The sequence below is a fragment of the Triturus cristatus genome, chromosome 5_1 (assembly GCF_964204655.1).
Source record: "Triturus cristatus chromosome 5_1, aTriCri1.1, whole genome shotgun sequence".
Taxonomy (NCBI): Eukaryota; Metazoa; Chordata; class Amphibia; order Caudata; family Salamandridae; genus Triturus; species Triturus cristatus.
This window is the reverse complement of record NC_140587.1, coordinates 149,001,925-149,016,411: the sequence shown is the minus strand read 5'-3', so window position 1 is coordinate 149,016,411 and position 14,487 is coordinate 149,001,925. Positions and strand designations below refer to the sequence as shown.

The window sequence follows — 14,487 nt, the reverse complement described above, 5'->3', positions numbered from 1 at the left end:
TCTCAACATTCCGTGGTTGAAACTTGAATCCAAATGCTGAAGAGCCATCTTCCGGCTGTGTATCTTTCTGGAACTCTAATCTACCCGAGTTTATTCAGAAGCTCTCTACAACGCCTTTGTGTTGGGTAACAATTTGACCAATACCAAGAGATACTAGTGTAGTGTGCTTGTTAAGTGTATTTAATCTAATTCCCTAGCTCCTTCCGAAGTAAACCTACATTTATTCTCCCTGCCCTGAGAGTTAAGTCTCAAAGGGAGCACCTTTGTTTTCTGGAGTGCATTAGTATGTTGCTTGAATACTAGTTGTCATTGGGCGTCCCAGCTTTCTGTCTGTTCAGTAGCCACCAACTATCCCAGAAACCCAAGAAAAGATTTTGGCCTTCCAGATGTCAAGGTTTCAAATGCTTGTGCCTGGATAGTCCCTCAGAAGATGTAGTGCTTCATCTAGAATCTACCACTATTTGGTTCTAAAGGTCTGTTATTTGTTGTAGTTTTTTAACAGCAAGTTCTACTTTTTGGCTTGGGCCCATACATTGGGACTGAAACTAGCCAACAGCTGAGCCACGCCATACAGAGCAAGCAGATATGCTGTACGGATGTCGTGGATATAGCCAGACAAGAGGTCACTGAGGCCGACTCTACTCTCACTTGACTATGTAAGAAGGGTGCCGGCTGGCGAACCAGCTCTTTGCATTCTGCAGATACTCTGATCAGAGGTGTGGGTTCCATAAATCCAGATCTCAGGAAGGCAGGAACAGTGAAGCTGGAGAAATTGGAGACGTAAATGCCAAAGCTGAATCCAAGAGAACTGAACCTGCTCAAATTTGCACCTCAAAGCTATTGGAGGCTGGGGTCCAACAGTATCGCAAGATGATGGCTGTATTCGTCCAGGAAGCATAGGCTATAGAGGAAGGAAAGCAGTTATGCATAGTGAATTTTCTCTTTTTTAATCCTTAACCATGATGTCACTGCTCATTTGATCGGCAGCTAATGAAATTATAACCAACCTTTCAGTAAACCATCAAACTTAATTTCCCATGACATTACTCCCCATCTACCAATCTGGTCTAGGGATAGTTTATAAGACATGCTTTCCACCTAATCCTTCCTCTTTCTTTGCGAGAGTCCAACAAATCAGAAGCAGTAAATCTTCAGCCATAACTGGTCAGAAAAACCTGGTATCTCCTCTTGGATCGGAAGACCTCTTTTTCGAGCCTATGGGTTCTTCATCTACTTCAGCGATGGGATTGATTCCATAAGAATCTTGCGCTTCAACCAAAACTGCGTAAAGCACTCCAGAATTCAACCTTGCTTGCCAGCCGAACCTGCAGAAAAAGAAAAACTCATATAATATCGCCCAGAAATTGACACAGAACCCAAATGATAACAGTGGGAAAACTTTTTATTATGTAAAGACCGGAGGTTTCGGAATATGCTTGTTTAAAGCTGACCCACAACAACAGACGCAACATCAAAAATCTGTTAATGATCGAACACTTTATACGTAGAGTCCGAAGACAAATCTGCAGCCGCCATGATGTTCTCCAAATGGGACTCCAAAGAAAAATATTTGGAGGCCATGGTGCCTCTAACTGAATGCGCACCAAAAGGCAGATGCCTATGCCAGCCTCGGATAAAAGCCACTTAACCCACCTGGCCAAAGTGGCAGATTTCATTGGCCCGAAAGGTTTCTGCAGAGCAATAAGTAACATGCCCACCAGGGGTCTGATGTAATATCCTGGTGCTATCTTCATAGGCATTAAAACAACGCGCCACACAGTTTGATTCTCCGGGAGTGCTGAATAGCTCGCACAACATGAATGCATCCTAGTACGGCGTCTTCCCCCGCCCCCCCAATTTTGTTGGTCTACCTCCCTGCGGAGACATTGGACACCAGCAGGAGGATGCAGCATTGAGAGTTGAGAGGAAACGAAGTCCTGATTGCAAGGGACACTGCCATCAGTTCCAGACAATTGATATGCAACTGGAGTTCTCACAGGGCCATCGGACCCCATTGGAAATCAAGCCACAGCGTGTCCCCCAACCCCATCTGCTGGTGTCCAATTGGATTACTACGTCTGTAATGCTGCTGAATATGGTTCTGCCATTCCAGGCTTCCATAAGATCTCGCCACCTAGTCATCTCTACTTTGTCCTCGGAAGAAATGGATATCTGTTCCATTTAGATGACCATCCCTTCCTAAGATAGCGGATCTTTAGACATTGAAGGGCCCATAATGCAGGGGACCCAGAATAATTGCATGTGTTATAGAGACCTCTGAGACCGTCGAAGAGGAGAAAGTTCATCTCAGTTCCCTCTTGATTTAAAAAATCTTCTGAGAAGGAATTGGGCCGGTACAGTCTTTCTGAAACCCCAGAATTTCCATCTATTGGGAAGGAATCCTACACGATTTTGGAACATTTATTATGAAACCCAAGTCTTCTAACCACTGAGTCACTCCGTTTAAGTGTAGAAGGATTTGTCTCAGTTTTGGGCCATTATGATCGGGTCATCTGAGGGACCACGGGTCTCAGCAACTTGGTGAAAAACCAAGGGACTGGAAAAAGCCGAAGGGAAGGGCGGTAATTCATACCATTGGTGAGCCCAACAAAATTGCAGAAAACATCTGAGAGAGGGAAAGATAGGAATGGTGAGGTACACCTCTTTCAGGTCGAGCCTGACTAACCATTTATTTTCCTGAAGTAGATGCCTGGGCAAGTGAATGCCCTCCATCTTGAATTGGCGATAGACCACCCAGGCGGTGAACTGTTTGAGGTTGAGAACCAATCTGGAAGCCACTCGGATCTCTTCCTTTAGCAAAAGTTCCATGGTCTCTGTGTTGGCAAAACTCTCCTCATGTTGGCAAAGGGATTGGAAACGGGGAATGTCTTGTTAACTGGACTTCCATAGAATTCTATTCTGAACACCTGTATTCTTTTCTGAACCCCATTGCTACAGAAGTTTATCCCCCTCTTCCTGATTTGGATCAAGCTGTAGCAGTCAAAGTGCCCATGTTGCAGCTTTATGCCCACTCCCCAGCACCCAAAGCTTACGTACGCCCTCTCCAGTTGGCCAATCTGTTCATTGTAAGTTTAACCATGCCCATAATGTTGGTGGTTTTAAGTTTTTTAAAATCCAAATTGCTGTTTGCTAGTAAAACATCACTGGGGCATTATTTTCTTATGGATCATGACCCCGATGCGGTCTTTCTCACAGGAACCTGGCTCTGCACCAACCTATCCGATTTTGAGTGGACCACGAAAATAAAAAAGTAGGCTGCATTGTTGTTATTTTTTACGAATACTTTGTGCAAAAAAGATGAGCTGAGACTCCCCTATTGGGAAGCTCTTCTTTATTCATTGTTACCAAATAAGAACTTCGCCTTGTCCGGAACTTTAATTATTTTCCACTGGGCAATTGGAGCTTTAGTATTTCCACAGCTCTTGTATCCCCTATCCTTACATGTGCTATTTTGGGTGATCTTTACATCCATTTTGAGAAAGTGTATTGCAGCACGCCTTCCTCGCTTTATAGAGAACCTTGCGGTTCTTAATGTTAAACTCATCACAAACCTCCCCACTCAGTATTGATGCCTATATGTTGGATCCCATATTTACCAACCTTAGTAGTTTACAGACTGACCAGCCTATCCCTTTTCACAATCATGTTCTTCCATTCCGTTCAACTAGTGGCCCGAATGAGGGGGAATCTGATGACATTTTTTGGTAGGAGCTGGTCAAAGCTTAATGTTCCTGACCGTAATTCGCTACTTGAAGCCAATTGTCCCACGCTGAGTGATTCAGTAGACTCGGACATTCCCATTTTAGACTCCTGGAGCAGATCCTCACTCTGTTAGTTCCCACATCTAGTAAACTAGTAAAAACATCATCAAATTCTTCCCCCTGCTCCATGGTACAATGACTCATTGCAACAACCTAAATTGTGTAAAAGTTTGAAAAGAGGATGGCGAAAAACTTACAGCCAAGAGAATAAATTAATATACAGATTGACTTTAAAAGATTATCAGAAAATATATAGTATGGCTATAGCCAAATTTTAAAATCACTGCGGCCACAAATTGCCCTTAAACTCTGTCAGTTAAGAATCTCTCTGATCAGGCCACTACCCCTCTCACACAAGTTCATTGCCCTGAAATTTCAGACTTTTTCCGCGTTTGAAACTGTGAACTACTCCATTCTACTTATCAAACTAGGAGATAGAGGTGTGCAGGGCACAGCCATAGCTTGGCTGAGCTCTTTTCTACATGACTGCACATTTCAGGTGCACTCACACCAACACTGGTCCTAATCACACCATTTAGCATCTAGAGTGCCGCAGCGCTAATATCTTAAGCCCTCTTCTGTCCAATCTCGATGTGAAACCTTTAGCTGAGATTGTAGAATTTCATGGGCTTACATTTTTTCATACACAAATGAAACCCAAATTGTGGTATCTCTATCATCGAAGGATAACCACAAGGCAGAATCTCTCAACACCTGTCTTAGTTCAAGTTTCATCTTGGATGAATATGAACTCACTAATGCTTAAGGGGGACAAGACCAATGTTTTGCTGGTAGACAACCACCCCACCTATGGGGCTATCGACCGGGGGTATCATTCCTTCTCCAGTTAATGTGGTAAAAAATCTGGGGGAATGGCTTGATGACAAGCTGTGTATGAGCCACCAGATCAATAAAGTAGCTGCCACTTGTTTTGGCTTCCTTAAGTGGTTAAGGAAAATCTTGATATACCCTGCTCAAATATCTGTAGTCCAGACCCTGGTAATCTCCAGATTGGAATACTGTAATGTCTTATACCTGAGTGCTGCAAAATCTCTGCTCAAACAGCCTCAGTACAAACGCCTTCTCCTTCACCCACCCAGATTCACTTAATCAGCCAGTCTGTTACTTAATCTTCACTGGCTGCCCAAGTGTCATAGGGCCCATGTTTGAGACCTTTGGTGTCTTGGTATACACCCAAATGCTCGCTCTAGCCACCAGGAGCTGGCAGTGGTTCCTTGAATTAAGAGAACCCATCAAGGTGGTCAGGTATTTGCGTATCTGGGACCAAAGTTGTGGAACACCTTGCCACAAACAGAGTCTGCAAATCGCTCCTAGCTTTCCGCAAATTGCTCAATACATGGATGTTTCCACTTCTTTAAACAGTTATCCTTGGCTATTGCAAATGCTGGTTTTAGTGAGAAGCTTGTCCTGTGAAACCTTTTTTAGGTAGCCATGCGCTTTACAAATTGTGCAAATAAAGTCTTGCGGCACCTCAGAGGGCTTCAAAGCTGTAGGTGGCTCTGGATCATCGTCCACTCGATATCCATGGTCGGAGCGTCCTTTGCCTTTTTATGTAAGGCCTTCTTGTGTGGGTAAGACTGGTCATCCATGATAGGAGCAGTCCGATTAGGCGTGGTTAAGGGATCCTGTACACCCTGACCCATTTCTCAGGGCGCATATCCCCTTAAAGGATCCCGAAAAGATTACAAAGCAACAGCTAGAGCCTTATTGACAAACTCTCGGACAGTTATCTATGTCCTCTACCATCGTCTTGGAAAAACCCTTCCATGACCGGTAATTAGATAGGGCTTGAAACACCCAGGCAGGTTCAAAGGAGGGGAAGGTGGAGGGCAACCCCAGCAGGCACACCAGCAGAGAACTTGTAAATAGAAGTCTGCAAATATCAGACCGGTATTTTGAAAACTGGAGGGAACAGCGTGATAACCTTAGAACCCAGCTCTAATAGTTTATTACAGTCCCAGGAGGGCGTGGAGGAGTTCACAAAATTAGCACAAGCCTCTGGTAAAGTTAAATCAAAGTCTGTACTTTAAAGACTTGGGCGTGTCTTCGCCTTCGCTGGTTAAGTAAAGAGACTGGCTTCGCTATGAAAGAAATTCAGTTAAATAAATATACATTGAAAACATGTGAATTAAAACTTGTGATTGCGTCAGGGTAAGAGGAAGCAGGTCGAATGTTGATCACGTTTGTCAGTAGCGATTGCAATCAACAAATGTGATTAAATCACAGCGCACATTAGAAGAGCTCAGTAAACCTTAATCCACATAAAACCATAGAAAAAGACAGGAAATGAATCCCACTTAGTTTATGGCTTCTGGGGCAGCAAAGAAAGTGGAAGGATTGTGGAGACAGCATGCCTTATAGACTATCCCGAGACCTGATTGGTAAATGGGGAGTGATATCATGGGAAATGACGTTTTCTGATGGTTAACTGGAATGTTTATTATAATTCCATTGGTTGCTGTGTGCTGCGGTAAAGTGAGAGAAGCATAATCTGAAGCCTCCAGTCCAGACAGAGAATCACATAGTGAAGTGGAGAAAAATGAAAGCCTGGAGAATTTGGAGCCAGGAACTGGGGAGGAACCTTGTTTGATGCTTTCTGTGAGAATGATGATATTGACCCTATGGTCATGTTGTTCAGTGGAGATTGGAAGCCCGCTCTATAAGAATTTCGGACCCCACATTGGTATCACCAGGATGTTGGCCGTGTGAGAGCAGAGGAATAGTTTTCCTCTTTCCACAGACCAAAGCTCAGTGTCACTGCACCTGCTATCTCTCAACTGTTAAGATTGCTCTGAAGACCTCAAACAAGGAAAGATTGACTACTTCATGACTGTGCTGTATTTCGCTCAGTCTCTTCTAAAATAACTCCATGGCCAACTTATCTCGAAGTAAATATTCATACTGTCAGACATGCTAGCATATGGAATGTCTTGCGTACTTACTCACTTATGAACCATTGTAACACAAACTTGTTTGTTATCCAGTAATGTGTGCTGAAAGCAGAGGTGGATTTTTTCAGCAAAATGTAATGAGGAAAATATCAATATGCCGAGTTAACTCTGGTATGCACTCAAGCATTTCAAAGATAAATCTGGTTCCTGCTACTCTGTAAATCGTTCTAGCATTTTTGGTATTTTATGTACTCCTTTCGGTCTTGCTACTTATGCACAACATAGGTGTTTAGGAATGTCCAATTTCTGATTCATTGCCTGAATCAAGATCCTAGAGTTCATATTGTTTGATCTTGTGTCTAGCTTTGGTTGACCATTTTAGCTACTTATTACTACCTAGCTTTTACATTAGCATTGTTTATTCCATACTGCAAGTATTTCATTTCCATCTGAGAAAGGACAACACCTAGTCTTTTATCAGCGGTTTGCAGGAATAAAACCACACTCGAGGACCAAGACAAATGGGCAACAGTCAGTACTGTTTAGTGATAGAAAGCTCATCTATCTTCATTTCTTGCAAAGCGTTGGATAACGTCCCCATGTTGCAAGTTTGCACAGTCCAAAAATGTTGGGCGTTGCTCTGAATTTGGTTGTCAAGTTACGGGCGGCTCCAGATAGGGTAAAGTACACCTCGTCTAGACCAACATAGATAGAACTCGTGCTGGAAAGCACTAAAAATATCTTATTTCAGCATACTCAAGGATACAGTGCTTCACCTAGTAAAAGCTGTGTGAGTAACCAGCCTTTGTTCGACAGTATATAGGCATAGTACATAGGCATAGTACATTTTGTGGACCTAGATTATGAAGTTTGGCAGTTTTTAGCTTACTCTGTTATGTATTGGCTCCTTTATGTGATGTTACTTTTTTCCTTCTATTGAAAGTGCAATTCTGTGCCTCTGATTATTAGAACACTTGGCGTAAGCAGCTTGATTACGACTAGGAATGTACCCTGTGTGTGTACAGCATATTTTGTGTTTGCTTTTGCATCATTGTGGTCTCATCTGTTTTCTTTGCTTCTGTTACAGTGTGAAGTGATAGACGGCCCTGATGAAAATGGAAATATGTTTACCCGGCCAGGCAAGCTGTCCGATTACTTCCCCAAGCCATATCCTAATCCGGAGGCGGCTCGTTCAGCGAACAATGGGTCATTGCCCCCTGATCTGAGCTATATTGTCAATGCTAGGTATGTTCCCTCCCAAAAGTACTTGGCTTTCCTGTTTCTGATGTCAACTCTACCAAACAGCAGACATTTGCATTTCCAGTGCTTAGATTATTTCCTGTTTAAGGGTCTCATTTCCACAGTTATACAAGTGTTGAGTACTTATGTGATGCACTGTTTGGTTCCTTAAACAATGTTAACTCCTTTTTTTTCTCCTGAGTACTGCAGAAAGGCAGGCTTGTAAGTTAAAAACTCTGCAGTGCATAAGTATAGATAAAAATAAGACCAGGTTGGGCAGTATCAATCAAAAAGAGCATTACCTTAGGTAAGTAGCTTTATCTTTTGATGGTTACTTCTAACCAGCGAGCCTCATCTTCAGAATGGATACCAAAGCATTACTACCCCCTGGTGGTGGGTTTGTAGAATGACATAGCCCAAATTGTCTTGCAGGACCGAATGATCAAAATGTCCCTTCCGTTGAGCCTGGGAACAGTGCTTTGAGAAATGGGCATTAATGCCTGCGAAGCAGCTTGACAAATCTCAAAGACAGGCACTCTGCGTGCCAGTGCAATTGTAGCAGCTTTGGTTCTTTTGTTAGAGGGCAACTAGCAGAAATGAGTTTGAAACTGCCTACCAGTAAGCTGTGGTCAGGAGACCAAAATATCTTTTAAATAAATTATTTTGAAGACTTTTTCTTGGGTACTAAAAGTCTGCCCTAGCTGTTGTAAAAAAGTGAAAAGTATCAGCTGCACGCACAATTATATACAATAATCTCCTTTGTAGAACATTATCTCACTGATACAGTTAGCTATGACGAGTTCGGGAAGGGTGAGCAGACTACGCCATATTATCATTAAATCAGCGAAAAGATGTTAGAGACTGCTGTCACTTTGGAAGTGCCACCACACTAATCTACATAACCCAGTGCACCAGGTCCATTGCATGCCACGTTGTTGCATGCCATTCTTAGCACAGCAAGAGCTGCTTGTGACATGCTGTGTTTGTCAGTGGAATGGTATTTTTGTTTTTTTAATTTCAGTATATTTTTTTTATTATTTTCTTTCTTTTTTACAACATATGACATTTAACATATAACATGTACTCTGCATCGCTTGTTACAGGGCAGCACAAATTGGCTGGATTCGTTTGTAGAACAGTTCCTGTAGGTTGGCCGCCCCATCCACTTTGCTCATATGGGCAAGAGAAGAATGGGAGGGGTAGGGATAGGGACTAGAACAGAGAGAAAGAGGAGAAAATAGCATGCAGGGAGATTTTGTCTAAATGCTATTGTCTTATGAGGGTTGCTTTCAAGGTAGATGTACTAGGCCTATTCATGGTGGCTCATATAGGTCTAGGAACTTGTCCATGGATGCCCACATCTGCCTATTGGGTTGTCTCCATGGTGAATCACGTAGGGCCACTGTGTCCGCACCTCTGAGATAAGTCACCCAGTTGAGCCATACCTTGGTCTCTGCCTTGTTGTGAGTCTGCATCTGTCTTAATAAAGTCAGTTACCAGGGTGGCAAACTCTGTTTTTAGAGTACAACCTAGCTTTTTGTTTAAAAAGGTGAAGATCTTCTCCCAGAATAATTTGACTTTGGGACAGTAATCTATAAGATGGGCCAGGTCCCCCTTTTCCTTATTGCAATTCCTCACTGGTCATTGGTCCTCAGGCCTAGGGTCTCCAGCCGCGCCGGGGTCCAGTAGATTTTGTGTGAAGTCCAGAACTTTGTCTGAGCTAGTATCTGGGATATTTTGCTTTGTGTGGGGGAGGTCCATAGCATCTGTATCTCTTTTTCGCTGAGTGTCTCCAAGTTGGAACTCCCAGTATTTGAGTGTCTTTTCTTTAAGTTTAGTTGAACTGGGGAGTAGTAGTCTATAGAGGTGTGATACTAGGTGGCCTATTCTATTAAGGTTGGTCATATATTGGATGATTGAAGGCTTGACGTTGGAGAGTTTCGCTTTGGTCAGTGCTGTTTTGATTTTAAGGAAATTATATAGTTATATGTCTGATAATTCATGTTGGTTTTTTAGCATACTGAAAGTGGTGGGATTCCCTCCCTCTTCGAGTTGGATAGGGTGGGAGATACCAGATTTTCTCCACAAGTACATAGAAAGCAGTTTGCTTCTATTTTATCTGTGTTAGCCCACAATGATTCCCATCTTGAGTTTTTAATGCTGTGTTCCATCTTTTGGTCTACTTTCAGTAGGGCATTCCTCGTATTTTTGAGTATTGGGTTTGCTGCTAGCAACTGTTTATTGGCTGTTAGGAGAGCTAAAGGTTCACGGCTGTTTAGAATGGCTCTCTCGTCCCAGCCAGACCGGTGTGTATTTCTGGCTGGGTAGGATCCAGTAGATCCTCTGTTTAGCCAAAAAGGCCGTTTGGAAGGTTTTAAAATCTGCCAGGTTTAAGCCCCCCAGTTTTTTTCTAGTCTGTGAGTTAAAAGGAGCTTATTTGTCAGGTAGTTGATCATTGGGGTGACCATCATCTTTACTGTCTGTATCCTTTCCCACCATGTTATGAATTTGGGCGACCAACCTTCCAATAGCGTCTTTGTCTTGTTCAGCATTAGTTTTTCATTTTGTTAAAGTGTGCTTTTAAGTCATTCCCAAAGTTATACCCAGGTATTTAATGAAACCGGGTTGCCAGGCAAAGCCCGAATATCCCAGTATGTCTCTAGTGGTGTATCCATCCCCGCTCCCTCGCAGTGGTTAAAAACATTTTTCATAATTGGTTGCAGGTGAGTTAAGAAAGTCTTATAAAAGGTGGCTGTGTAGCCGTCTGGCCCGGGTGCTCTGTTATCCATAAGAGACTTTACTGCCATATCCATTTCAGTTGAGCTTATCTCCCATCCCAAAGTGTGTGCCTCCTCGGGTATTACCTTCAGGAGGTTTAGTCTGTCTAGGTACTCGGTGCACCCCCTTTCGTATAGCGATTGGTCTTTTTTTATAGAGATCTTGATAAAACTCACTAAATGTTTGTAGGATTTCCTTATGTCTTGTGAGTTTTGTTTTTTGAGTCTGATTGATGAGATGGTATGTTGTCTTTGTCTATGTTTTAGGTAAGAGGCCAGGAGCTTTCCCGCTTTGTTGGCCTCGCATAGGTTAATTGCTTTGTATTTGTTTATCCACATTCCGGCTCTTTTGCTCAATATTCTGTTGAATTCATATTTTTTCTTTGTGAACTCTGTCCGCGCACAAGCGTTCTTTGAGTCTAAGATATGTATTGCCTCTAATGTTTGAATATCCTTTTCTAGTTGTCCTAATAGTGCTTTCGCATTTCTGTTAATCTTGGCTTTAATGTCCATAATTGTGCCCCTATTGTGGCCTTTAGTGCGTCCCACATGGTCATAGGATCCGTGTCTGCAGTGTCGTTAAACCTAATATATTCTTTAATGGCCTCTTCTATTTCATCTCTGTTGGTCTTGTCTGACAAGACATCGCTATTGAATCTCCATCTACGTGGATGATCCTCATTATGTCGCCCACACAGCAATAGGCTAATGCAGGAGTGGTCGGAGACAGTTCCAGGAAACCTGGTACATAATTTCCTTAGTACGGTGTGCACACTTGGGGGTAGTGAATGGCACTGTGATTGTCTGTCCAGAGTGTAATCTAACGCTATGTTGAAGTCACCTGCCATCACTATTGGGTCATTTTGTGGGAGTGTTTTAAGCCTTTTCGAGACGCCCTCCCAAAAATCGGAATCCGAGTTTGGGCCGTAGATGTTGACTACATGTATACTTTCTTCCCCCCTTTTCAGATGCGTAACAAGTATTCGCCCTTCCTCGTTGCATTGTTGTTACTCTATACTTAATTTGGAGTTTTTATTTATCAAGGTGATCACACCCCGTTTCTTTCCTGTGGCTGGCGAGCAGGCCATCTGTCCGACCCATCTCGCCCTAATCCGTACTGCATCTTCAAGAGATAGTCTGGTCTCCTGTCGAAGGAAGACATCTCCTTTTGTTTTAGCTATGTAGTCTAGTATTTTTTTTCCTTTTAACTGGGTGGTTGAGACCTTTAACATTTAGGGAGACTATCTTTAAGTTGGACGTTAGGGATTTCGGGCTGTCTATTGACATTTTAATATGCTGGATGTTAGCTGTTTCCCCAAAGCTATTTTTACGTTCTGTTTGGTATTGCTCCTCCCCCCTTTGGGACAGTGGGTGTGTGCTATCTGTGTCTCCCTCTGTTGGGCCCTCTTGCTCTAAATTGAGCCTTCCTCTAACTTTCCGCTCTATGGTTCGATTTCTTGTGTCCCCGCCTTGTTGAGTTCTAGGGGTCTTTTGTTGTCCTCTGTCTGTGGTTGGAATTGCAATTTGGGGGGGGGGTTGAGCTGACGTTGGCCCCCATCCTTGTAGACTTGACTTCATCCTTGTCGACGCAAAATCCTCCTGTTGTGCTGTGGTTATGCCGCCTGCAGTCTCATCTTGCATTGGTAGTTGCAATATTTTCACCTGCTTGGCATTATGCGGTACCTAGTCTGAGTATGGTGATGATCGTCTATCTTATTAGTTGGTTACTAATCCTCTCTGTTCCATGATGGGCAGGTTAGTCAGTGTCTCATATGTCGTCCTATATCTTATATCTTCGCTCTGAAGATCTGTGTGCCTAGTTGACGGTGCGGGTGGTGGTGTTGTTGTTAACCTCCCTCTCTTCTTGTTTCTCTTCTTGTTACTCTTCATCTGGTCTGACTGTTTTAATTAGTTCAAACGTTATGCACCCCACTGAGTTACGATCATCTTACTCATGCTGTATTCTCCCTCTGGTCTCTCTTGTATGTTAGGATAGCTTGAGATCGTGTGGTTTAGACACCCCTGGATTCTTGTTTTCTCGCTGATTAGATTCTGTTTTCCATTTTGAACTTGTGCATATGTCCGCGACTGGAGCTTGAGGTAGTACACTCCCCTGAGGATTGCGTGTCTCTTGTTTGGTCAGCCCTTGCCGGATGTGTACCGACGGCTGTGTGACCAGTTAGGCTGACGTTTATCCTCCGCCTATCTCTTTGGGGGTTGTTTCTTGTCTTTTTTTTTTTCTTTTTAAAAATTCCCCCTCTTTTTTTTTTTTTTTTTGGCTACCCAGTCGCTAATTCTTTATAGTCTCTCTCCCCCACTTCAATTTAATTGTAAAAAAACGCTTTGGTGTTGTCGTGCTTTGTTGGTGTATAGCGCTATGGATGCTTCCCTTCTACTGTACTCGCTGCTTTGTCTGCCGATGTTACTGCCTTCCGTTCTGTAATGGCGGCCCGCACTGGCAATTTTACTTTAGCTTTTGCCTTTACAGTTGTCGCCGGTATTTAGTGTTGCCGGTGGATTTCACAGACTTGCTCGCGACAAGCACATTCTCAAAAGTGCTCGTTACACTCCCCGCGTCCACCTTTCACGTGTCCTCAAAGTCTCACTTCAGCAATTTCGTTTATGGTCCGGGTTGTTTATCAGTCGGACCCAAGATGGCGGCCCCCTTCTTTGGTTTTCAGTTTCGTTTTCGAAACTGACAGTGTTTCCCCCACCGTGTCACCTCCTGTGGTTCCCGTTGCCCTGGTTAGTCCGCGGGCAGTTCCCAGCACTAACCTTAAGTAAGCTAGCTGTTGGGTCCTCCGGTGTTCTTACTGGGCACAGGCAACTGCAATAGTAACGGCAGCGTGAGGGTTTCACTTTCTGGGCACCATCTTGGTTTCTTCCTCTCCACATCGAGAGCTCCCCTTTGCAGCAATTTCCTCCCTTCGCTAATGGTGTTGTGTTCGTGCGCCCGGATCACTTTCCTCCTTAGCCTTTCCAACGTCTTTTGGTGTAGTCTTTTCCTCTTAGCGATCAGCTTTTACGCGTTCTTTTTGTTGCTCGCTCCCAGGTTCGGCGGAGCGCTGGATTCAGGCGTCTACTCACATTGCCGTCCAAGCCACGCCCCCGTCAGTGGAATGGTATTAACTAACCTCTGCGATTGTATGTGGTGGTGGTCTATTCAACTGTTTTAAACTTTGTTCTTGGGGATCTAAACACAATGGTCATATTTCTGCAGTATTGGTATGTAGGAGACTGGGTTTTTGTTACAGGAGCCCCTCCCCTTTCTTTTTTTTTTCTTTTTTTTTTTTTGCAAGTGGATGCGGGTTTTTCAACTCTGACAGTGCAGTCAGGCCTGCTAACCAGACCTCCGCGCCAATGCTCTTTCCTTAAAACAAGGTGATGTCTAAGTGTAACACAGTCGGCAAAGGACTTAAGCACCCCTGTATGTCCCTAGTAAATGGTACCCCTGGTACCTAGGGCATGGATACTGAAGAGGATCCCTAAGGGCTGCAACATATCTTATGCCACCTTAGTGACCCACACACACATTCCAAACAGACTGCCATTGCAGGCTGCATGACATGGTGCAATCAATGAGTGAAAACATGACATGGCACACTCGTGTGTGCCATGCCAAGGTCACTGGATTTAATATACCCAAGTCACCCCCACAGCAGACCGTTGATCCCTAGGGCAGGGTCCATTTTATTTTATGTGAGGACATATATGCATCAGCAGATATAACCCTGTGATGTCTAGTTCTCTTAATAGATAATACAAGTGAACAGGGAA

The 14,487-nt window shown here is 43.5% G+C and overlaps 1 protein-coding gene across 1 annotated transcript in view; it reads left to right on the top strand.

The window, feature by feature from the left end:
* The window catches only part of CYC1 (cytochrome c1), a 157,217-nt gene that overhangs the window by 75,429 nt on the left and 67,301 nt on the right, over window positions 1-14,487 (top strand). The window contains exon 4 of the mRNA XM_085604680.1: window positions 7,782-7,939. Within this exon, the coding sequence (XP_085460806.1) occupies window positions 7,782-7,939 (158 nt within the window). The remainder of the gene's footprint in view (window positions 1-7,781; window positions 7,940-14,487) is intronic.